Here is a 23,364-nt window from a genome sequence, read left to right on the forward strand (position 1 = left end):
AATGAGGAGAGACTAGAAACAGCTGAGACAGTCAGGGGCCAGAGAAACATCCCTTTCAAAGTTCAAGGGAATTTTCTATACATGTTTTAACATTGGCTTCGGAAAACCAAGGTCCGACGTGTGCTCCTTCTGCTCTTCCATGGCTGAAACTTCACGCAGAGCAGGATCAGCTTTTGAAGCAGCAGAAAATCACAGAACTGCATGCTCACTGTAAGGGTCAGAAAGTTCCATCAGCTTTTCGTTGATATGATAAATGAGTGCTTTGACATGCTACAGAATCAACCACTGCCAAAACTTAGCATTGGCGAAGTATTGTCTGGCTGTAGCCTACAACTTGACTTTACTCCTCCAGGGATGTTCAGAGGGACCAGACAACGTTGACATCTACACATGGCTGGAAATGGAAAGTGGCCGTGGCTATTTATAATGAAGTAGCTTCAGCATTGAAACATTGTGAAAAACTCTAGAGTAAATTTCTGGAGAAAGGTGCAGGGCCAAATAAGCTTCAGTTGTTTAGTAACGCATGTAGCTCTGCAGTCATGGGCCTGCTGACAAACATAATGTCGAAAACCAGAATTTTTCAATCAATTAGCCACATTTTCCCTCCATTAGAGGATATAGTTAGTTATATGGCCACACACAGAGTGTCCAGGCGCATTGAGAAAGGTTTAGAAGGCGTGAAGCCATTGTCTGTTTACAGGAGTATCACCCAATTTTAGCTAAACATGGCAGAGTTCATCTCAGTATCTCAAGAGCTGCTGCAGTGTCCACAATTCTGGGACACTGGTTCAGACGGAGCACATTACACTTCCAGTGAGAAAGGGTGGAAGTGGCAGAGGCAAAAACACCCAACGATCAAGAACCTCGATTGACTTTGAATGATACTGAATGGCTCTGCATGCAGTAGGCGGGGTGTCTATCCCCCCAAAAGCTGGCACTTTGGAATTTTGTGTTCATTGTAATAAAATAAAGTATTTCTTATGGCTTTTTAATCCGACAGTTGGTGAATGTTGAAGGCAGATAATTATTAGAGGGCTATGACACCAAATTACAATCACTTCCCAAAAGCACTGTGAACCCAAATCTGGAGCTAAGAGGCAAGGCCCTATGAGAAACTGTGTTGTGTGCAACGAAGGCTTCAAGAATAGAAAAGGATTTGTTTAATATTTTGTTTAGTACAGGGTTTTATGGCCCTCGCAACTGCATAAGGTCATATGAGCGCGCGAAACACAAGTTGGTAGCATTCGCAAGCCCCCTTAAGCTCCAGCTGTCTAACATTAGACCTTGTTAGCGGAATGATTAGAAAACAATTCAATAGAAAACAGACTTCAAATGAGTGTATGCACTACCAACTGCCTCTGTGCATTCCTGACTTTCACAGATTACCACACAAAACGTATTTACAAACTTTGAACTGAACACACTGACAAAAGCACACAAACACAGCGATAAATGTGAGTGGAAAATTTATTTCCAACTCTTATATGTGTTTTTTTAAAATTCTTCATCAATTTGTGGTTAATATGATGTATGATACAATTTTCTAGCTTCAGTGGGGTGTGTTTTATGACTGTTTTTCTGACATTACCTTGTGTCAGTGTAGTTTAAGCAAAAATAATCAACAGCTGAGGGCAAGTACAGGTAAAAAATAACTGACTGCTGTAAAGGTAAAGTATGTACACTGCAAATCTGGAATAGTTTTCTTTGAAAAGAGAAAATGTGAACTAAATTTTTTTAAAGTTCCAGATGGTCGTCGTGGAGACATTTTTGACGAAAATTAAAAATGTATTTGTATGTGTTGTTTACATGATCCTTAAATGTCACAGCATTCATGTTTTAAGGCACCAAGGCCGTGATCAGAAAAAATACTAGAATCTGTTAGTGCTTGCCTTTGCCTCTGAAAGCAACCCTCACAAATAAGGATAAATGCACCAAAACCTTCCCATGAAAATAAATAGCAGCCATAAATTGGTTTCATGTAGAAAATAAAAACAGCCAATCATTAAAACTTAACAGCAACAAACAATGATTCCCAGACATTCTTTTCCTCAAGGCCCATTAGGATCCCTGAAGCGATGGCGGAAGTTGTTTGCTTTGACGCCGAGACGCATGTGGTAGCGTGTCCGCAGTCGTTGCATGTACTGAACGTCTTTCACCCGTTGTGCAACTTGAGTCCCTGAAACAAAATAATTTTTGCCTTTAGAATATCAAAAAGGCTTGTTCATTGTAATAGTTGGCCTCTTACACGCCTAGTCAAAAAACATTTTTTAAATAGAGCTGAGAAAAATTAAAGTATTAAACAGTAACAAAGTTGAAAAGTCAAATAAGATTTCAGTCATTGTGGTGAAATCAGGCGCTCGCCAAATGCAATCAAAGAAACTGGTACTTTTCTTACTGTGTAGCAATTTTTATCCATTAAAAATTTTTTTTCACTCCACACCTTTTATGTCCATGTGAAAACACATTCCTGTATGGATTTTACTGATAAACGTTGATTAAATGCACAGAAGGTGTAAATTTATTGTTTCCAAGGACTCTCAAGCTTTGGAAGTCACCAAATTTTCATGCAAATTTTATCTTTGACACATGGCGACCCCAACCCCCTTCAATCGCCAATATCTTCACTTCTATTAAATATAAATTTATTTTTTTTTCACGACAAATAAACAGGCTTTGAGATGATACTAATAACTCCATATGACCAAAAATGAACGAGCGCTTGATTCCACCATGTTCTCTCTCTCACACACACATTATCCCCCCCCCCCCTCCCCCATTGCCAAATCCAGAATAGTCCCAGGTAAATCAAGACCATTTGTAAGCCTGGGTTTGATAATGATTACAGACATAATGCAATATCGTTTGAATTCCTGTATTACTATTATGCTAATTTTCGCCAAAATGGAAAAGGTCACTTCTGGCTTTCAGTCCGCACATGTGCAGGCTTCAACACAGATGGCTGCTGGATTGGAAAAACAAGTAAAAGTAAAATAAACCATGCAGTGAGGGCAAGAGGCTACTGTCAAACAAAGAATCAGACCTGTGGTTCCTGTCCATCCCAGAGCTTTGTAATAAGCCAGCATCTTGGGAAGAACTTTCTTTGTTCCATCTCGTGTGTGGGGAACCAAGTTCTGCTGGTAGTATCTCATCAGGGATCTGTGCCCCACCTGTGCACCTTTGTGAAACAATAGAAAACATCCAAAGTCAGCCCATTATGATAATAATAACAATTGAAATACTACAATCGTGATAAAAATAAGATAATAATTACAATAATTAAAATAATTAATAAATAACAAAACCTGCAACTTCAAACAAAATCATGTTTGCAAGGTACAAGTATGCTGACACTGTAGAAAAAAGATATTTGCACAGTGAGGGAGATGGATCGTTATTGGAAGAAAGAGAGGTGAGATATGTCAAGGCATTACCAAACAGATGCACTGCACTTTTTTTCAGCAAGTTCTCTCTTCAGTTCACAAATAGGTGTTAATATGGATTTGTATTCACTTAATAAGAAGGTACTCCAAACTGCCTTAACACTTAAAATACTTTTGAGGTTAGAAATTCACAAGAACCTATAGGCCAAATTCCAATAGTATGATACATATACATAGAGGACTACGGATGGGTTGATATTATTTGGGGAGTGCAAGTAAAAGATCAACTCATCCGTAGAGTCCAACTTAGCCAGGACTACAAAATCAAAGGACATAAAATCCTTTCCATTGCTTATATTTCAGTTTTAGTACTGCAGTGTGCTGTAAAAATGGCTGCAACAGGGGAGGTTGCCAAACATCGTCAACCATTCAACCATTGCGCACTCCCACGTGTGTATGTGTGTGAAAAAGAGAGCGAGTGTGTTGGTGTGTGTGTGTGTGTGTGTGTGCGTGAGAGAGTGTGAGAGAGAGAGAGAGAGAGAGAGAGAGAGAGAGAGAGAGAGAGAGAAAGAGAGAAAGAGAGAGACAGAGAGAGTGTATGTGTGTGTCCACTGCAGCAAAACTAACAATAATACCATTTACCAGCAAAAAACTTGCCCTCTCACTGCAGATGATTATGTTGTACGGTATTTCTGAATATGGCAAAACTATCAACTATCACTTTATACCGTATTCTTTATTCTCACAATGCACAATGAAAGTGAACGTAATAGCTCTATTATAAAAGTACGTTAAAAGCATGTACATTTTAAACCTAGCTTTTAACGAGTAAAAAACATGGGACTCCGCACTTCAGAAAGTAAACGTTACGCCAAGAGTGTGTTTTCAGCCGAGTACGTTATTCTGAGGTTTTACTGTAGTACTCATTGTCTTGCACTACGCCATGCACTTGGGCAAGGAAAGGGAAGCACCAACAGATGTGGAAATTGCACTGTGAAGCCACATGTACCTGCTCCTTGTGCTTCCCTCACCGTTTCAGTGAGGTACATGTACTAAGTAGGCCAACTGTGCGTTGATCGGCTCTACATGAATGTATTTATACATTTAGTATCACTCATGTTAAAACTGCTGAGAAACATCTGACGATATACACTCAAAAAAATTAATTCAGCCATTGCATATATTGCAGCAGGGGTTTTTTAAAAAAGCACTTCAACATCTGAGCATCCATGTTTGAGTTGAACTAGACATAACTATTTGAGTTATGTAAAGAAAAGAGGTGCTAGGACTTGAGAAAAAGATCAGCTTAATTAACCAAAGATCAACTCAGGTAAAGCAAGAGGAGCTGACTGTATCTGTCCTTTCATTACGGAACAGTACTCTGAAAGTAGTTTCGCACACGACACACATATAAACTTTTTTTGGTGTTGCAAAATCTGCCTACAATAAGGAGCTGTGAAATTGGGTAACTAAACTGACTTTGAAATGACAAATCTAATGGAGGCTACTTCATTTTGACTAATAATAATAATAGATAGCATTTGTATAGCGCAAATCCCCGCCCAACAGTAGGCTCTATGCGCTTCACAATCTATACTATTACCCCAGCTGACCTCAGAGCATTCTAAAACAACCTCAACTTCCTGGGAAGCATACAGTGCAAGTGGCCATTCATAGGCGCTAAAACACTAACATACTGACAAGATCTTTCGTTGTCCATGGCCGGGTACCCATTCCCACCTGGGTGAAGTGAGGGAAATCCGTGTAAATAGCCTTACCCAAGGACACAACGTCCGGCCCCTGACGGGATTCAAACCCACAACCTTACGGTTGTGAGTCCGAGAGCCTAACCACTAGACCACCGACTAAAGAGAGAAATTAAGGAAGTTAAGCATAGCACAAATTTACCAGCAGCAATTAAGGTAAAACAATATTAACACTGGAACTGGAGCTCGACAGTTACGCCAGGCCACCCGCATCCAAAATCATGTTCAAATAGCTTACCAGACGGAAGAGTAAGGGAGAAACCGTCAGTTTCAAGTTCTTCAGGGTTGATCACTTCATCTGGATTTGTCTCCGGATCTGCCCCATCAGGGTAACTTGGTCTGAAGGAATCAAACATTGACACTGTAGCCACAAAGAAATCTCTTAAAGTAAAAGAAAACTGAAAGAGATCCACAGACCTACACTGCAATTGATGCTAAGCACACACAATTTTTTAACCCTTGAAAGAAGCACTGCCTCTCAATATAGCACATTAAATTTTAAACTTCACAAATCAAAATGTGCAGAAATTTGGGAGCAAATCTGAGCACAGACCGGTGCAGGTTATAATTTTTCTCAATCTTATCTTCTAGGAAGGCTTCCTCTGAGCCTAAAACCCTTACAAGGACTCTCATTCTTCATTATCTCCTATTCCAAGTTTGCAAAGGAGAAAAGTCAACTAAAACAAACAAAAATGGCACTTACGTGTAATCATAAAAGTCTGCATACTCAAACACCACATTGCCATCATGGAGCATTTTACAATGACCTTTATCCACCATGTGTCTCTGAACATCTTTCGTGTTGTGAAACCGTTTACCCTTATCATTGCACCAAAGACACACTTTTCCAGCACCAACTTTTTCTCCTAAAATAAACAAAAAATATTTTTTAAAATGAGCATGTCACTTTAATTTGGCTTTGGGTGGAATTACTTGAGTAAAATGAGTCACAGGAAGAAATGAGTAAAATAAATCACATAGAAAGATTAGCTTAATCCAGTTCAGTGAAAAACAACACAATCACAAAACTTAGCTAGAAATAGTTTCACAAGAAGTATGAACATCAACTGCAACTCTTCATAAAATAAGTCAATAAAAAGAGTGTATAGAACGAGAAAAAGCTAATGAAAAAAAACAACAAAACAACTTTTTCATTATTTTTTCAGTACCAGCATCTAATAAAATGAACCTATTGATCTAATACATGCACTACAAAAGGAAGCACAACTTTAATGCCTTTTTCAAATCTGATTAATATTAAGTTATATTACAAAAAATTTAACACAGGTAAAAATAATAGGAGTTCAATGACAAAGAAACCAATAATTTTTTTTTTAACACCGAAATTCTATACACATATAATGGTAACCAACAGAAAACGGGCTAAAGCAGGCACTGCATAATTCAGCAAACAACATTACCGAGGTACGTGATGAGACCTTCCAAGTCACTGATGTACTCTGCATCCGGCAAGAAGAAGCCATGAGCAGATGTCATATGGTTCACATTGTTTTCTAGACTGGAACTCAAGAAAGAGCAAAACAAACACTCTTCAATGCCCAGAGTATCTTCCTCATAGCTGTCCCAGGACTCTGCATCGCAGTCATCATCTGAGAGGGAAGGGAAGAAATATGTCAATACAGTTTGTATATTGAATAGCATCATCATAATAAAGTGTCAGATTTGAAACAGACATCGGCAATCATGGTTGTCCATTCAATTCTCCACTTGGATACTCGCAGATAAATAAGTTACTCTGGGTCTACTCCTGCCTCATTTGTCTTCTATTCTTCCAAAGAAAGAAAGATGATCAAAACCTTTATATCATGTGAGCTTCTTTCAGAACAATATATTCTTTAGATTATAACAAAATTGAAAGGAAGATTTTTACACATTCAATTTTATAACCTACCACGAAGGCCTTGCAGAAGATGTGTTCAACACAAAAGCACATTGCTCACATTCAGTCTACACTAGCATGTTTTGATTCAACTCAAAGACCTTAAAACTTTTTTCGAGCGCGACATAGAAGCGCGTAACCACTACACATCACAGACGCCAGTCTTAGAGATCTGCCTTCCCTTTCACTTGATGAATTCACAGAACCACGACCTTTCTTTAATATGAAGTTGAAAAGTGGAGAGGAGGCAAAACAATGGGCTGATGCATTCTTGACATTTTTAAATTCTAACAATTGCCCAACAGGTGAGCCACACTTTACACAATTTTAGATGGCACCACTGACCAGGGAAGTTAATAAAACTGTTAAGAAATTCATGAAAATGATCCTTAACGCCTTATGGCAAAAGTATCTTAAAATTTTAAAAACCATTCTCATGAGAACTTGATGGAGGGAAGCAAATGATTTTTTTAAAAGGGAGAAGGTTCACACTCATAATTATGCGTACAACACTACAAATTTATGAGAAATAAAAGTGCATTTCAGTAAGGCTTGGAAACAATTAAAAGAATAAAAGCTGTTAACAAGACCATTTTCACAGCCATTACTGAACAAATAAGTCAAAAATTAAAACTTTTTTTTCACAAATATATTCTATCACGGCATCCTAATGAAGTACACAAGTTCTGAGTGCTTTATAAGAGATGGATGGTTTGAAGCGCTAACTTAAAGACTTTCATTGTGATACAGAAAGGGGGGGGGGGGGGGGTGGAAACAGAGAGAGAGAGAGAGAGAGAGAGAGAGAGAGAGAGAGAGAGAGAGAGAGAGAGAGAGAGAGAGAGAGAGAGAGAGAGAGGAAAGAAGGGGGGGGGGAGGGAGGGAGGGAGGGAGAGCGAGAGCGAGAGAGAGAGAGAGAGAGAGAGAGCTTGTACAAAACAATTCTCCTCACCTCCTTCAGACATAGCTTCTTCTACTGGTGGCTCAGGTTTCACCTGGCCTTGCTGTTTCGTTGCCTGCTGCTTTCCACCACGCTTGGATTTTCTTTTCTTATTATCCTCTTTTCCAGAGAGTACATCTTTGTGTTTCTTCGATTGAATGTGGTTTTCATATGCATTTGAAGTACTGAAGACTTTGTTGCAAGGTTTGCAAAAGCAAGTCTCTTGAGAACTTGCACTCTCTTGTTCCTGCCATTTAAAGTGGGAAAGGGATATAAAAAGGTTTTTAAAAGGTCAAATTACACATAGTGCTGCAAAGAACCTACGATTAAAGGATAAAATTCCAGTCTCAATTTAATTGCACATAAAGAAACTCTATAAAGATCCAAAAGAGAGATACAAAAAGACATTTTTGTCACCCTCATTCATTGTGAAATAAGTTTTTCAGTGATGTTTGCATTTTTTAAAATTCAAATAATAACACTATATCATATAATATTCTCAAACTACAAACAAAAACATGCCATTGCCAGGCAGCTATTAATTCTATTCAACTACCTTGTTCAAGGACAAATCATGGTGCCTCCTCATAAAAAAGGTGGCCAGGTTTGACAAAAAGCATTAGTTTTTAAGTATTGAATGCACTCATGTAACGTCTGCAGTTTCGAGCATAGTAAAACTCTTACCAAGCTATCAAACTAAGTATTAAACCAGTCAGTGATTCCAAGTGGAATAATTAGGTCTACCTGTTTTTCCTGAAGAGACAAACGTTCCTGGAACTTTTCCAGTGTCACTGGAACAAAGTTAGCCACTTTTCTCTTCAGATTATAACGGTGCCAGTCCGTTTTGTAGTGCAGTCGCCCCAGATCAACATCATCAAATCCAACATTGCATGCTAAACAAGTTATTGACGACATCTTGACCCTTGACAAGTGGATCAAAATCTTTCTGAAAGTAAATTGTGACAAGGTACACATTATATAAAATGTTGTAGCTATTTATCTTGATTAAAATAATTAGCCCTGTGAACAATTGAAAAAGAACATTTTAAAATGTGCTCTACAATACTTTTGTTTTAAATTGACTATTGAAAGAAAATAATTGATAAAATATACAATTCACTAGAAAAGTCAATAACAGTAAAACTTCTAGGTTGTTTTTTTTGGAAGTAAGAATGAAGCCCGATCCATTTGATATGGAAACAATTCAATAAGTACCAATTAATTTCATTTAAAGAACAGAAGTTAAGGCCCTATCTTTATTTTAAAAATAAAGAATTGGCAAAAAATTGTCAAGTTTGTAATCAATGAGAAGTAATGGAAATATGCTTTTTATTCTTAACATCATTAGACTGTTAGATTCTGATCTGTTGAAATTCTTGTTATATTATGACTTCTATCAAATTAATCCCCCACTCAAAAATTCATTGAGGGACCTAGAACCCCAAATGTATTACTTCTGCCTTCATTTTAGATAATAAAGGAAATGTTATGAGGTAAGGCTAATCCTATCAGTTCTGTCCCACAGAACTTGTGCACCTAAATTCATGTGCTTCCATACTGCGCTGAGGGGTGCATTTGGCACACAGTAGGGTAAAGCTCTGTATTCGTTTCCATCAGGTTATGGAGCTGTATATGAGCTTTCAGTCCCTTAAACTCACTTGAGCCTATTCTTGTGTATTTACTAAACGCACTGCCGGCCCAGTGGTCTAATCCTGTGTATTTACGGGATGCGCTTCATCAATCAATATCTCCTCTGTGTTTTTCAGTGACAAGCTATGGGAAGCAGCAAGCCAGCATTTGACCCACTTATTTCGTTTCGTTAAAAATTTGGTGGTTATGTGCTATACATTTTGAGTTGTAAATGAACAAAGTCAGTTCCCTCGCATTGTGAAACCTCATGCCAGTAACTTTTTGTGTGACATTGAATTCTTGTATTTTTGCAATTCAATTTCAACAAACACTGTGGTGCTATCAAGACTGTTGGTCAAGAGAATCTAGCAGACAAGAGAAAATTACGGTTTGCACCCCCATCAACACAAGTTACATCAATCCAAAAGCAAGCTGCTCCCACCCAGCTGTCAGGGCCTGTCCCATCTCAGTACGATGCACAGCCAAATGACTGAGAAACTTTGGTCCATCTGCATTTACCTTAAAGCTTACACTTACTCTTTCACAGTTCACAGTCAGTTCAGGGGTTTGGTCTCCAGTCAAAGGGGAGAAAGACAGCCTTCTCAAAAAACCAGGGGTAAAGAAGGAGTCGTCAGTAATTCTGAAAAAAAATACTGCTCGAATTAGTCCAATGTGTACGAGTTCATGACCAACAGTCAACAGGCACTGGAATTCTTTCTGTTCACTGACCGTCTTTGTCAATTAAAAATAATAATAGACCTAACAGACTGCATTAAAAAGTAGCAATCTATCCCATACACAAGAAAGCAGAGAACGCTTCACATTGACGACATGATTACTGAGAGTTTAACCTCACAAACACAAGAACAAAACAGTTTCAGCCTAATTCAAGAAAGGAAGTGGCTATTCTCAGCGCGGGTGAGAATAAAAATACGATCCACCTCTCACTGCGGGTGAGACTTGCCAGCGTTGGCTACTCTCACCTGGTGTGAAACAAGACCTTTTTTTCCTTTTCTAAATACTTTCTATCGGTGTGGGTGATCAAATTGACCAAAAAAATTTTTTTTAATGATGTTGCAGTACAAAAGTAAACTAATTTGGTCATCCACAAAGATGCTAAGGCTATTCCACTTTTCGAATCGAGCTGAACTATGCCGGTCGCCATTATTATGTTTTGCCTGGAAGTTCTCGCTAGATCTTGGCTACTCCTCTCTCTCTCTCCCCACATATTTTTCTCCCACCCTCTCTCTTACTGCCCGCAGACAAAATTGCACTTTCAACTAGAGCGCGGAAATGTTTGTTTACACTGGTATCACGGTGAACGCACACCAGGTGAGAATACCCCAAAAAGGCAAAAAAGGCTTGCCCTCTCATCCCAGGTGAGACCTAGAACTGCGCCTATTCTCACCCTGCTTGCTAATACACCCAATTAAGTTAAGAATTCTAGACGTAATTAACTTGTGGCTCCATTTGGCTACACAGATGATGTACAAAATTTAAACTTCATAAGCATAACCATCATCCAAAATGTATCATATCGCTGGTGGAGTGATGAAACCTCGTAACCCTCAATTTTTTCGAAATAGTTTTTTTGCCTTATATATGTCTTCTCCCAGTGCTTCTTCACATTGTGTCAAAAGCAGTAGGTTAAATTATAAAGAGAATGTATGAAAAAAAAACTTACAAAAAAACCCTCGTGTGTTTGCCCCTATGATATCCTGGCCTGATGAAACCTCGCAACTCTCACCTGGTGCGCCGATCTGCTTTGTGTGGTTTCATCACTCCCGGTTTTAGAGAGCGACTTGCACGAGGTTCTGGATAAGCCTTCTTTATGAATTGACTTTTAAATGGAAGCGCTCATAATAGGCATTTTCTAGTGCATTGTATATGCCGGACTTAATAAAGAAATGTTTCATTCATTTATTCATTCATTCTTTTATTCATCCATTTTATGTCAGACAGTTCAAAAATTCAAATATGATCATAAGTGAAGGAGTTACAATTTGTAAATCTATTTGAAATCCTGTTATAGGGATGACTAACGCATTGGTAAACAAGATGTTCTAAAGCACAAACGTAGTCAACACTTAATTTTTATAAAGGAAACAATCACACCTTGAAAAGACAGGTTGTGACAATAGTCCTTACTAGGAATAAGTGACAAGTCTATGCACTCTCCAGATGTCACCTGGCCTTTTTGTAGAGAAGGTAAGGTTTCACCCCTTCTCAGACGCGTATTAAAGGCTATTTACTATTCATTACGCAAAAAAGAAAATTTTGAAATTTTTGCATGTAGCCGGTTTGTGAATCCCATCGACGATATATTTCTACTGAGTGCGGTTACATCGTTTTAGTTGAGGCAAATCGCAAGTACTAATTCACTCGTTTTTCTCGAAACCGACGCTTTGACAAAGTGAAACTAGATCATCTCAATTTAGATGTTTTCATAAATTCCTAAATATCTAAACCCTTTCCAAACATTATAACAACAATAAAAAGTACTTTTAGGCCTTTAATAAATGATGGATCATGATAAAACGAAACAAAACAAGCACCCCATCATAGCCGATATCGGCGACACGTCCGCAAGGGGTGTGGACTCGCACCAATATATATATCGGCGATATAGATCTAGATCTACTATTTTTAAAAAAAAGAAATCTATATGCTGTTTGGCATTCTAGATCTAGAGATATTTAAATCTAAGTCCAGTATCTAGATATAGATCTAGATCTATCTATCTAGATCTAGACCTTCTCTAGATAGAGATCTAGAACTAGAACTAGATCTAAATCTAAATCTAGACTCTGGACATATCTAGAATCGGCGATCTTGTAGTTCCGTTTGTTAAAATCCACGATCCATTTGTTTACACCCAGAGAAGAAATCCAGAGGTCTTTGACTTGATGACCAAATACTAGATTTAGATCTAGATCTATTTGAAATGGTAAATTGGAGCTCTTTTGCGTTGGTGGGTAGATCTAGCTTATTGTGCTCGAGTGCTCAGTGTTGTGCGTTCACCTCTCTGTCCCTCTGTGTGCGTGTGTGTAAGTGTGTCTTTTCTGCTTGAGTTTGTGTGCGTTTGTGACCTTCTACTTCTAGAACTGCCTGTGTTGGTTCTACACCAAAGTGTAGGGTAGGCTAAGGCTAGCCTAGATCTAGGCCTACGTCTCATTGAAAACACGCCAAGTTGGTACCGTAGCTCTAGACTAGAATCTAGATATTTAATAGATATAATGCTCGTCCAATGAAATTAGTTGAGAACAAATGGACCCATTACTATTAGTAGTATTAGACACACATTATGTATTGCTAAAGTTAAAGAGTGTTGTTTTCAGACTTGACACCGCTTAACTCGATGGCAATTGACAAAAAGTCAATTTTTGTCAATTGCCACTGCGTCACTCGGTGGCAATTGACGATGCCATTTGAAGAGCAGCCTGGCACGGATGCAACCTCTAAGCATCAAATTAGGATAAAATTCAGGGGGATCCCCCCCCTCCATATTTTTATTAGGTTCGGGGGGGCCCCCCCCCCCCCCCCCCCCCCCTACTCTTGACTTTAACGAATGAAACTACAAAATCTCAGAATCAGTGTAGTACAAACAGTATTTTTATAGAATCTAATAGAAGCACTCCCGTTTAGCGTCACATCCACTACCGGAAGTCAGCTCTTCACCACTTTAGTGCCGTTGGATATACGAATTTAGGTCAGGTTTTTTTAGTTAAGGTTTAGTTTTAGGATTTTTTTTGGATAATGCATGCTTTTATAGACATTAGGGGGGTTTCAGGGGGTCTCCCCCTGACGTGCGAGTACGTTATAGCAGTGTAGTAGGTCGGTACGGGGGGGGGTCTGCCCCCCCTGAAATAAAGTGCCGTAACATCTAAACTAACAATTTGCAACGTTTTTCAATGCCAAAATCGTGTTCAGGGCCCTAAAAAACCTACAAAATAATACCCTTTATGAGACGGGAGGGTTTCTATAAATTTACCGTACAAGACAAATGGATCGTGGACTTTAACGAACGGAGCTAGATATAGATCTAGATTAGATCTATATCTAGAATCTAATTCTAGATCTAGATTCTCTAGATCTAGATTCAGCTTCTCTAGATCTAAATCTAGATCTAGAATCCAGATCTTCTAGATATAGATCTAGATCTAGCCTCTCTACAAGATCACCAATCAATAGGGCTGGATTCTGCTCGGTTAATCGAAGGCTTGTAAAGCAGCGGAAGTCTTGCGCTAGAGTCTTGCGAGCAGGCTTGTGGTTTGATTTGCCTCCCGCTTGCTACCGGAGTGAACTTCCCGTGAGTTGTGACTCGAGGACAGTCCTGCTGTACTGTGTCGTGACGTCGCGAACTCTCGTGGCAGTGGGCTCAGTACATATTATAGATTCTCTGGTTATTTGCGTTGAGAGGCTTGCACCAAAAGTGCAAGATCGGTTGTTGTTTTTTCATAGTTCGGTTGTAAAAAACAAAAAGCTCTATTCAATGCACTTAAAAATTAATATTGGATCGGCTATTCTTATGATGTTAAGGCCTGTTTATTTTTAATGTGCACGAGCCAAGCGCTTCATCGTCGCACGCAAGACCTCAGTTCGATTTCCGTATGGGGAGAAATTTTACTGAGAACCTCCGTCTTTCTGCTGGGGCGTTGTTCCCTCTCAGCCCAGGTTGGCCCTGACTTTGGGTTGAAGTAGGCCTAGCCCGTCTCCTAAGCCTAAATGTTCTGTATTATGTCACTGTGAGTCGTGAGTGTAACACATCTACAAAATAGGTTACATACATACGATACAAAAGCCAATCACAACGACCCCTGGAGTTCTCCATTCTAGGGTAATCTAAGTCTACTTATTCTTATTATTATCAGAAACCTAGGTCTCTGTTACTACAATACCACGCTCCCTCTCACTTATCCATTCGCTTAGCTGATCAACGGCGGGAAGTTAAAAATAACTTCAGCTCTCTACGCCTTGCACCAAAACAATCCCAGCCTCTCCCTTCCTCCACGGTTCAAAGTTCACACAGCGCACAGTACTGTCTTGCTGTTTGAACACATCGGACTGTCTTGTCGCCATCAAGACGGTCCTACGCCATCGAGCCCGTGCCGCTCGCTTGGTGTATCGAGACAGTACAAGTCAGCAGGTCAGGTTTGGAGCTTGTCCTGGGGCAAATCTGTAAGCCTAGCGCAAATCAGTACTGTGTGAATTGTGGGGCCTGTGGCAGCGGACGGACTTGAGGCTTGCGCAGGCCTCGATTAATCGAGTAAACTACAGCGCCACGCCGCGCAGTGACTCTGTGGGCGAGATCTCTCACTCTCCCCCTCTCTCTTTTTCTGACGTAAGTGGCTTCGCGGATTGCAAGCAGGGTGGGGATGATGAGGGGGCCTGACACGAGTGGCTTCGCGGATTGCTAGTAAAGTTGCTGTGGACTTGAAGTTTAGACTAGACCAACAAGGAGGTTACAGTTTGCGCTAGACTCAACTTATCATGCTGGTGATTTGATTTGATGATTTGACCTACTGATTTGAGGCTTGTGACTTGAACTAGTAGGGGCTTGTGAGCACGAGCGGGTTTGCTACCGGGGTACAGCCCTACCAATCAATGATTTTATTTTGTAATTATCATGTCACAAGCGTGGTGCAATACGACTGGACTACACTGGAACTGGAGTTCTCCTACCCTACAGTCTATACAGTAGGCCTACAATACTCTGAATAAGGAATAATACTGAATAGAGATTTTAAAATCAAACAAACAAATAAAACAGCCAGGTCCACTAGGGCAATTACTTACAACACTCTCACATCTAGGCTAGGCAAGTAAAAAAAAACTCACACTGGCGGACTGAACCACACACACCATCACACACAAGTGTCCACAAGGCTTGCTCTTCTTCGTAGAAAATATATTAGGCCTAGGCCGCTAGGCCTAGTCCCTACTTCCGGTTTTCCTTTTCCTCGCAACTTCCTTTCCTGCTCCAAAATCGAAGAGCAATGGTGGGTTTGGCTTATATGTGCGGTTAATATCCACAAAATCCTTCTCTATTATCCACTTTTGTGAATGTTTGTCGCTTCCATTGTACAGCTGAATATTTTATTTATCAGTTTTGTTTGTGGCTGTATGAAGTTTTAGGCGTATTTTGTTTTGATTTTGATTATACATTGCTAATGTCCGATGTGTTGTTCTCCTCAGGCCAAGAGAACCAAGAAGGTCGGAATTGTCGGTAAATACGGCACCAGGTATGGCGCCTCCCTCAGAAAGACGGTGAAAAAGATGGAAATTACACAGCACAGCACTTACATATGTCCCTTCTGTGGAAAGGTTTGTGTATTAGAATCTAGCATAAACATTAGCCTATTCTTTGGTAAGATGAAAGTATCCTTTTTACTATTTTTAGGATTTTAGGCCGAAAAGAGGCATTTGGTGAGGATGATTGTGGCTGGATTGTACTTTTGCGGCACTGGACCGCCCGTCTGGGCCAGTGATTACTACGCTCGCCTTGATCTGGCCTAACTACGCACTCGTAGTCCTCTACCTGCAGACAAAAGGTCTAGATCTAGTTCCACGGCAGCCAGCGGCGAGGCGAGAGGTGGTGGTTGAGGGTGGGTAGGCGATTTAACTCTTATCCTGCGTCTGTGCCCAGATGCGTATCTTTTATCAGCAACCGATTACATCGGACTGGCCGGGCAGGCCGCCGAGGTCACTCAGTGTGTACTGTTGGTGTACAGTGCGCATTGTTGGTGTACAGTGCGCACGCCGGGAAACGTGTTTTCGCCATGAATACCACGGGAGTGTGTTAACTGATGATGAAAATAACGCTCTATCCTTCATAGCATTCTATTTATAAAGTGTTACAAACACATGAATAACCCCCTCTCACAAGCTGATAAGACATTACCAGTAGTTACGCCCATTTGAATAACCTTTCTGGACGCTCTTGTTGTTATGAATGACCTGAGGTTCGAAAAGGGATAATTTACGTTAGGTCAATTTCCGAATGTTTTACACTCAAATTGTTCTTTGTACCTGCACAAGGGTATTCAAAACTATTAAACAAGCTCATTTTTTATCAGGTAGGATCATTTCATACAAAATCAAGCTCATTTGAAATATTTTGTATAGAAAAATGGAAGTCTTGTTTCCTGACTATCCTTTCGAGCTCCTCATGTCTAAGTCTAAGTGGGTCAATTTCTTCTATAATTTCATTGGACGAACATCTAGAGCTATCAATTTGGCATGTTTTGAATGAGACGTATACCTCGATTACGAACCAACGCAGGTGGTTCTAGAAGAAGGCCACAAACGCACACAAACTCAAGCAGACTGACGCACACACACTTGAACTGCGTGAATGGGGATCCGACTCGGGACCCGAATGACACGTAAGAGGATGCGCGTGCGCTGAACCAGGAGCTACACTGACTCGGGACCAGAACGCAGGCGAGGTGCCGAAACAGGCTTATCGGGCTACATAAATCCGGCTCCCGCAGGATGAGGGTTAAATTTGGTGGACCCACCGTGTATCATTCCAATGGCGGCAAATGGCAATAGTGGGAGGGGGCGGGGGTTCAGGGGGGCTTGCCCCCCATCATCCATGGAAACAATAATCAAGAAAACACCACACAGATCTAGATCTAGTACATAGATATTTTCTAAATCTAGGGCCTAGGCAAATGCAAAACAACATGAGCGGACTCTACAATGTCGAGCAAATAAGAATCGAAGTGGCTAACTGTACAAGTAAGGTTCAAATAGGTAAAAATTATATTCAGACTTGCATCCAAATAGAGGTGGCCCAAAAAAAAGATCTAGATCTAGATCTCTACTACCTTTCCTCCTCATTGGTGTCAGCAATATCGACCTCTAAATCGCTCATTTGATTTTGATATTTTGCTGTAATTTTTGTTGAGGGAAGATTGAAGAATACCGGACCGCTCGTACATTATTGCGCGAGAAAGTTGGGGAGGGGGGGTTCAGGGGGGTCTCCCCCCTGACAAAATTTTAAGGAATAGATCTACCGGTCCGAGACTCTCCATTGAGAGATATTAAAAACGGGAAAATTATGAATTCCTAAGGTTGAGACATAGGCAAAGTCAGTCCGCTGGTCTGGTATTCTTCAATCTTACCTTTGTTGAAAAAGAAAGAATAACAATGCAATAGTTGTCGAAGCCTGCAAAACCTGGCCATTTAGCAGTTTCAAACAACTTGGCCGGGTTATGCGGGCTTCGACAACTAACTGAAGATAAAAATCCCTAATTGTTAAAAATCGATTCTTCTGTTTGCACAACCCTTCTGTTTTCCGATAGAACACGTTCAATTGAAGTGGATTCCGCTGTATTTTTTATATCAAGAAATACTTGGTGATTTGCATTGAATGTTTAGAAATTAGATCTAGAGTGGATGTTCAGTGATGTGATACCATGGCTATATATGTAAATAAAATTTACGATCCAAGAACTGAAATGTGTATATATTTTTTTTTTTATATCACAGGAGGCTATGAAGAGGAAAGCTGTCGGCATTTGGGAGTGTTCTCGATGTGCCAAAGTTGTCGCCGGAGGTGCCTGGGTTTACTCGTAAGTGTACTCATTGACTTCTTGTTCGCTAGGGGTTTGCTGTTGGTGTTTGGGTGCTTAACCCTTAACTTTAGTCCTGCGGGGTTAACCGGAAGAGGGCTCTTATCGATCGATGACCCACTTACGTCGCCCGCGAGCTTGTGCCGCGGGGCGCCGGGGTCAGACACCGGTCACGCGAGCGTGCCGCGGCAGGTCAGGGAAACACCTCATCTTTTACAGCAAACTGATACGATCAATGAATAAGTGTTACGATCACACGAATAATCCCATTTTCTCCTCGTCGGTTGATCAGAGACGCTGAGATTGGAAGTTACACCAAATCGAATAACTTTTCCAAAGTTTTCCAGATTTCACACCTTTTATGAATGAACTTGCGAACAGCTGCTTATTCAGCTATCGTTCGAAAGAGGGAAAAAATGGGATAATTTCCTAATATTTTTTTATTCAGTTGCTCTCAAATTTCTCCCTCTGGTAGGACAATGGTTCAAAAACCACCAAATATGATTATTTACATCAGGAAACAACGTTTGGTGTTAGAATTAGATCGTTTGAAAAGTGAGGAAAGGTGTTTGCATTGAAAGATGAAAGTCCTATTTCCTGAATATCCGTTCGAGTCCTTCAAGTGTCTAACTGGGTCAAAATGCTCATATTTCATTGGATGAACGTCTCAACCGGCGCTCTGTTATCTCTACCAACGCCTCGCGTTGCAAAACAATGCAGTAAGTTCCAGATGGACACACAGGCACAAGCAGACTGACCCACACACATTTTAGCACACAGATGCAGACCCCCGCCCTAAACGAAATGCGTTGCCCGCGCGGGACGACGACTGATCAGGGACCAGCTGTGGAGCGCCAGGCGAGATTGCGCTTATTGGGCAAACATTTATCAGGGACTAGAATTTTAAGGGTTAAAACCCTATGCCGTATTTTCCTATACCGCTGGTCGACTTTATAGTTTAATTCCCAGTGCTAGAAACATGGAATGTAACTCCAGATGACTCTGTCGTGAGCAGAAAGTACCGATAATGTCATGAGAGAAATTCTACATCGAAAGTTTGGAAATTTTGCGAGTTTTAAAGAAAAATTAGTCACTTTTCGCTGCCAGGCCCTTCAGGCCGCAAATTGTTTTACCTTTTTGATCTTGAACCAGACCCCAATAATGATCTCCTAGTCCATATATCGATAAATATAACCGTTGAAGACGATTGCAGTGTTCTGCATAACATCGATGATGATTTTGATGATAGTGGAATTGGCAGGGGATCGCCACTAAAGCTACCAGAGGCTAGATCTACGGCTGGGTCTAATGATGCTTTGACTGAAGCGGAGTCAGGGATCACACACAAGACTTAACTCACAGAGTTGGTCATAAAAACTAGGGTTTTAACCTTTTCCCCTTTTGTTCAGACTGTGCATTCATAAATAACATTTTCAAACTTCCGTAAAATCTAACTACAATTAAACACACAGAAAATAAAACAATGAACCAACCTAGTTTTTTCTAGTATCTCAATTTTAATTCAGGATTCTAGGGAGGTATGAAAAAAAAGAATTCAGGGTTTTAAGGGTTAATTGATTGCTCTGTTTGCTTCCTGGGGAGGGGGGGGGTGCTCAAAGTTTCTTCAGGCTACTGTGCCTGCGGTCTGGGTGTGTGTGTTGGGTTTGTTTTTCTCTCTCTCTCTCTCTCTCTCTCTCTCTCTCTCTCTCTCTCTCTCTCTCTCTCTCTTTATCTTTCTAAGAAATTGCGTGAAGCTCGAACACAAACACGGAATAGTGAATAGTCTAGCTAATTAGGTCGCCATAGAGGTCTACAGTCTACAGTCAATGTCCTTTGAGCTGCACTTGAGACAATAATGGGTCTAATATTTAAGGACGGAAAAGGCGAGGTCTGTAAAATACACACACACACACAACCCTGAAGCAGTTAACTGTGCTCTTTTTAGCGCGCTGCTCGATATGCATGCCCTCTGCGCATGCTAAGGTCCTAAGCCTAGCTAAGCTTGTGTGGAGCGGGCTAGAGGAGGGGTTGTGCATCACTCGATCGGCTGCCCCACCCCTCTTTTGAAAGGACTGCGCTCTTGGTGGGAGAGGTGGGGTAGGGCTGCCTTGTTTTGTCGTCCCGTTGTTGATTACTGTTGCGATATGCACCATTCGATTTGTGCAGACTAAAGACTGCTCACACTGACCCGCGCAGTTAAACTGTCTTAGTACCGGTAGGCTCAGTTACCACTGACGGGGATTGTTTTTCATATTGGGTAATTATATTTTGAAAACGTGTGTGCATTCACGTGTGTGTGTGTGAGCTGGAAGAACTGAGAGCGTGGGATGTAATGATGTTGATAATCTGGCAATCAGTGCATCATGGACTGTGTGTTGATTTTCTCAAATTTGCTAAATCACAGAACCAGTTTTAATCGGTAATAGGCCTGTCCCCGTTGGATTGTGCAGCCACGTTTTTTCGCGTAGACCTGCAACATTTGCAAATGCATAATTTTGGATTCCCCGCATGTTTTTTTTTTCTTCACACAAAACAATTAACGCCTCGCCGTGTGACTAAAGGGAAGTAATCACTGTAATAAGTCTCATTTCAGTGACAAGCTGGTGATAAATTTCCCTTGTTAAAAGATTTTGGTTGTGGGTGGGGATTTTGTTCCTTGAGCATGTTCAATTTTTTTTCAATCCATTAAAAGTTGTGTGCGCCCGCCCCCCCGAAGGGGGGCAGTGCCACTGGCTGAAGTGTCTTTAGGTCATTTCCGAAGGGGGGACATATCTCGTTCAAGCATAATAGAATTGTAAATGGGCTGACTCATGACACGCTCATAACTGTGCCTGATCTACAACAGGAAACTGCTGTTTTTTCTTTCCTGATCCTTACTATTGTCATTTTCCTCTACTTCTTTTGTATGTTTGTCACTCCCTTGTAACCTGCTATTTTGGGGTGCCTTGGTAGTCGAAGCAGACTTTGTGCTGTTGAAGCTAGAGAGGTGAACAGAATAGGTCTGATTCCCTGCTCTGCTGACACCCAGCCCTTGGCACTCATATGACCTTATGCAGTTGCGAGCGCCGTAAAACCTGCTTTTTTTTTCTTTTTTTTAAAAGTTGTTCTCATGTCTGCTGATGTTTCATGTTTGACAGGTGTCCCTGGTTTTAGTAATGTGCCAGCATCAGAGGTCCAGATGTCCTTAAAAATTTTTTTTTTTTTTTACATTTTAAGTTTCCTCCATAGTTGAAAGTTACACAGAGATTGTTTTTTGGCTGGGTTTTTTTTTCTGACTGATGTGTATTGTTTTATTTTCAAATACACAACAAATTACTGATACTGATATGTTGTTTTCAATTTTTCTGTGCATAAAACATGAAAATCGTGGGTAGGTCTACAATGATGGGCAGTGCTACTGACTGAAGTGTCTTTAAGCCATTCCCAAAGGGGGCGCATTACCTGTTCTTATGCACAGTAGAATTGTAAATGGGCTGATCCATCAATGTCATACTCATAACTGCCTGAACTGCAACAGGGAACTGCTGCTTTTTCTTTCCTAATCTTTGCTATTGTCACTTTTCCTCTACTTCTTTTGTCATGTTTATCACACTCTTGTGACATGCTATTTCCGGGGTGCCCTGATAGTCGAAGCTGACTTTATGCTGTTTAGCTAGAGCGGTGAGCAAAGTAAGTCTGATTCCTTGTAAGGACTTATCAGTTGACATCCACCCCTTGGCGCTCATATAACCGTATGCAGTTACGAGCGCCGTTAAGCCTCTACTAAAGCTAAAGTTTATATTTTAAAAGGTTAATGTATGGTTTTGTTTTTTATTTTCAGAACGACAGCAGCTGCTCAAGTCCGCAGTGCTATCCGTCGTCTGAGAGAAATGAAGGAGATCTAAGTTAATAAAATGAGATAAAGTTTCAGTTGCGTTTTTGTTGTCTTTTTTTGGTTTATAATATTATATATTAATTTCCTGTTAGTGTTGTATTGTCCAGGTTCTTTTCATTATAATTATTTTTTATTTAAGTCAGGCCTACTACTACTAGTAACAACTACCACACAAGTACAATGATCATATGTGAAGCCTGCTGACAAAATGAGTTACTTTTCGGATTCAAGCTTTAATAGTTTCAACATTGGATGAACATGAATGAGTGTATTTGGATTTTAGTAGGCTGCTTAAGCCTGTTGCATTATATTGCGTGTCTTTGAATTTGGGATTTTTTCAGCACCATAGATTCGGTGATCTTCAAGGAATGGCTTGACTCGATGTCTTCCCATTTTAGTTTTAGTCTTGCGGTACAGCAGGCCTACTGGGTACAAGTCAGGAAAATTTTACCAACGGTGTTGTGGGGGGGGTGTAGATCTGTCTTGGTCCTTGATTCAAGTACATTTCATTCCTGTATGTGAGGCGAGCTGACAAAATGAGTTGCTTCTCGCAATCCACAAATGGAGATATTGGCCAAAATGGACATTGGGGTCAAATTTGTAGATTTTCTATTAATTCCATTATATTCTTAATTATAACCCGTCTTTTATTATTTCATACTTATAAATTGTAAAAACTTCACATGTAAGCATGATGTATACATTTCTTTAAAGCTTGAATCCGAAAAGTAACTCATTTTGTCAGCAGGCTTCACATATGATCATTGTACTTGTGTGGTAGTTGTTACTAGTAGTAGTAGGCCTAATCTACTGATTAAGAATGACATTTCAAAAATTGAGCTTTATAAGTTTCCTTAGCTTGGAGTTTGAATTCTCAGCATTTGGCATTTACTTTACTCAATGGTCCTAAATTTGTTCTTTGGGACACTATTTCTGATCAGTTCCTCCACCTTTGTCATCTTTTAGATGGATCACTAAAGAAGTCCATTTCAACATGGTAAAGTTCTACTCCCACTGAAGCATGATTGCTTTGTTTGTTTGTGTGAAATGCGGGCTATAAATACTGTGGACAAACATGCTCCGAATTCATCCCTTTTGTCACTTGCACTACAAAAGGATAAGTTGATGATTGCTCTGCGGTTGTACCAAACTGAGCAGGATCTAGGCTGAGTGATGCTAATACTATTACCACAGCAAAGCAAACAATAGGTTCACATGCTTTTATATAGCGTCAGTCTCCAGTTCTAGAGAACCTTATTCTTAGTTACGGTGACAGTGACATTTGAGTTATTGTTACAA

At 40.3% G+C, this 23,364-nt stretch overlaps 2 protein-coding genes across 5 annotated transcripts; one reads left to right on the forward strand and one right to left on the reverse strand.

Annotated features, from left to right (window-relative positions):
* Nucleotides 1-1,449: 1,449 nt before the first annotated feature.
* Nucleotides 1,450-15,530, reverse strand: LOC101852530 (zinc finger protein 622). 4 transcript variants are annotated; one of them, XM_005090688.3, is made up of 9 exons: nucleotides 15,451-15,530; nucleotides 10,150-10,252; nucleotides 8,728-8,929; nucleotides 7,996-8,230; nucleotides 6,568-6,756; nucleotides 5,850-6,012; nucleotides 5,385-5,485; nucleotides 3,041-3,175; nucleotides 1,450-2,176 (listed from the first exon to the last, which is right to left on the reverse strand). In XM_005090688.3, exons 3-9 carry the CDS (start codon nucleotides 8,896-8,898, stop codon nucleotides 2,049-2,051), a joined length of 1,122 nt encoding a protein of 373 aa, XP_005090745.1. In that variant the 5' UTR covers nucleotides 8,899-8,929; nucleotides 10,150-10,252; nucleotides 15,451-15,530; the 3' UTR covers nucleotides 1,450-2,048. The 4 variants fall into 4 exon arrangements, with proteins under 4 accessions (XP_005090745.1, XP_012942699.1, XP_005090746.1 ...); XM_013087245.2 differs by having other exon boundaries at nucleotides 15,409-15,504; XM_005090689.3 differs by lacking the exon at nucleotides 10,150-10,252 and having other exon boundaries at nucleotides 15,451-15,472.
* A 5-nt stretch (nucleotides 15,531-15,535) lies between these two features.
* Nucleotides 15,536-22,100, forward strand: LOC101853215 (60S ribosomal protein L37a). The gene is made up of 4 exons (XM_005090691.2): nucleotides 15,536-15,611; nucleotides 15,808-15,936; nucleotides 18,109-18,191; nucleotides 22,012-22,100. The coding sequence occupies exons 1-4, from the start codon at nucleotides 15,609-15,611 to the stop codon at nucleotides 22,073-22,075; spliced, it is 279 nt and encodes a 92-aa protein (XP_005090748.1). The 5' UTR covers nucleotides 15,536-15,608; the 3' UTR covers nucleotides 22,076-22,100.
* The last annotated feature ends 1,264 nt before the right edge of the window (nucleotides 22,101-23,364 follow it).

Source organism: Aplysia californica, unplaced genomic scaffold (assembly GCF_000002075.1).
Source record: "Aplysia californica isolate F4 #8 unplaced genomic scaffold, AplCal3.0 scaffold00020, whole genome shotgun sequence".
NCBI lineage: Eukaryota > Metazoa > Mollusca > Gastropoda > Aplysiida > Aplysiidae > Aplysia > Aplysia californica.

Bases quoted from the DNA above. Each gene is read 5' to 3' on its own strand.
- LOC101852530 (XM_005090688.3), bottom strand. From the start codon at position 8,898: ATGTCGTCAATAACTTGTTTAGCATGCAATGTTGGATTTGATGATGTT. The intron at 6,757-7,995 runs GTGAGGAGAATT...CTTCCCTCTCAG, and splicing joins AGAAGCTATGTCTGAAGGAG to ATGATGACTGCGATGCAGAG. The intron at 3,176-5,384 runs GTAAGCTATTTG...TGTTTCACAAAG, and splicing joins CTCCCTTACTCTTCCGTCTG to GTGCACAGGTGGGGCACAGA.
- LOC101853215 (XM_005090691.2), top strand. The intron at 15,937-18,108 runs GTTTGTGTATTA...TTTATATCACAG, and splicing joins TATGTCCCTTCTGTGGAAAG to GAGGCTATGAAGAGGAAAGC. The intron at 18,192-22,011 runs GTAAGTGTACTC...TTTTATTTTCAG, and splicing joins GGAGGTGCCTGGGTTTACTC to AACGACAGCAGCTGCTCAAG.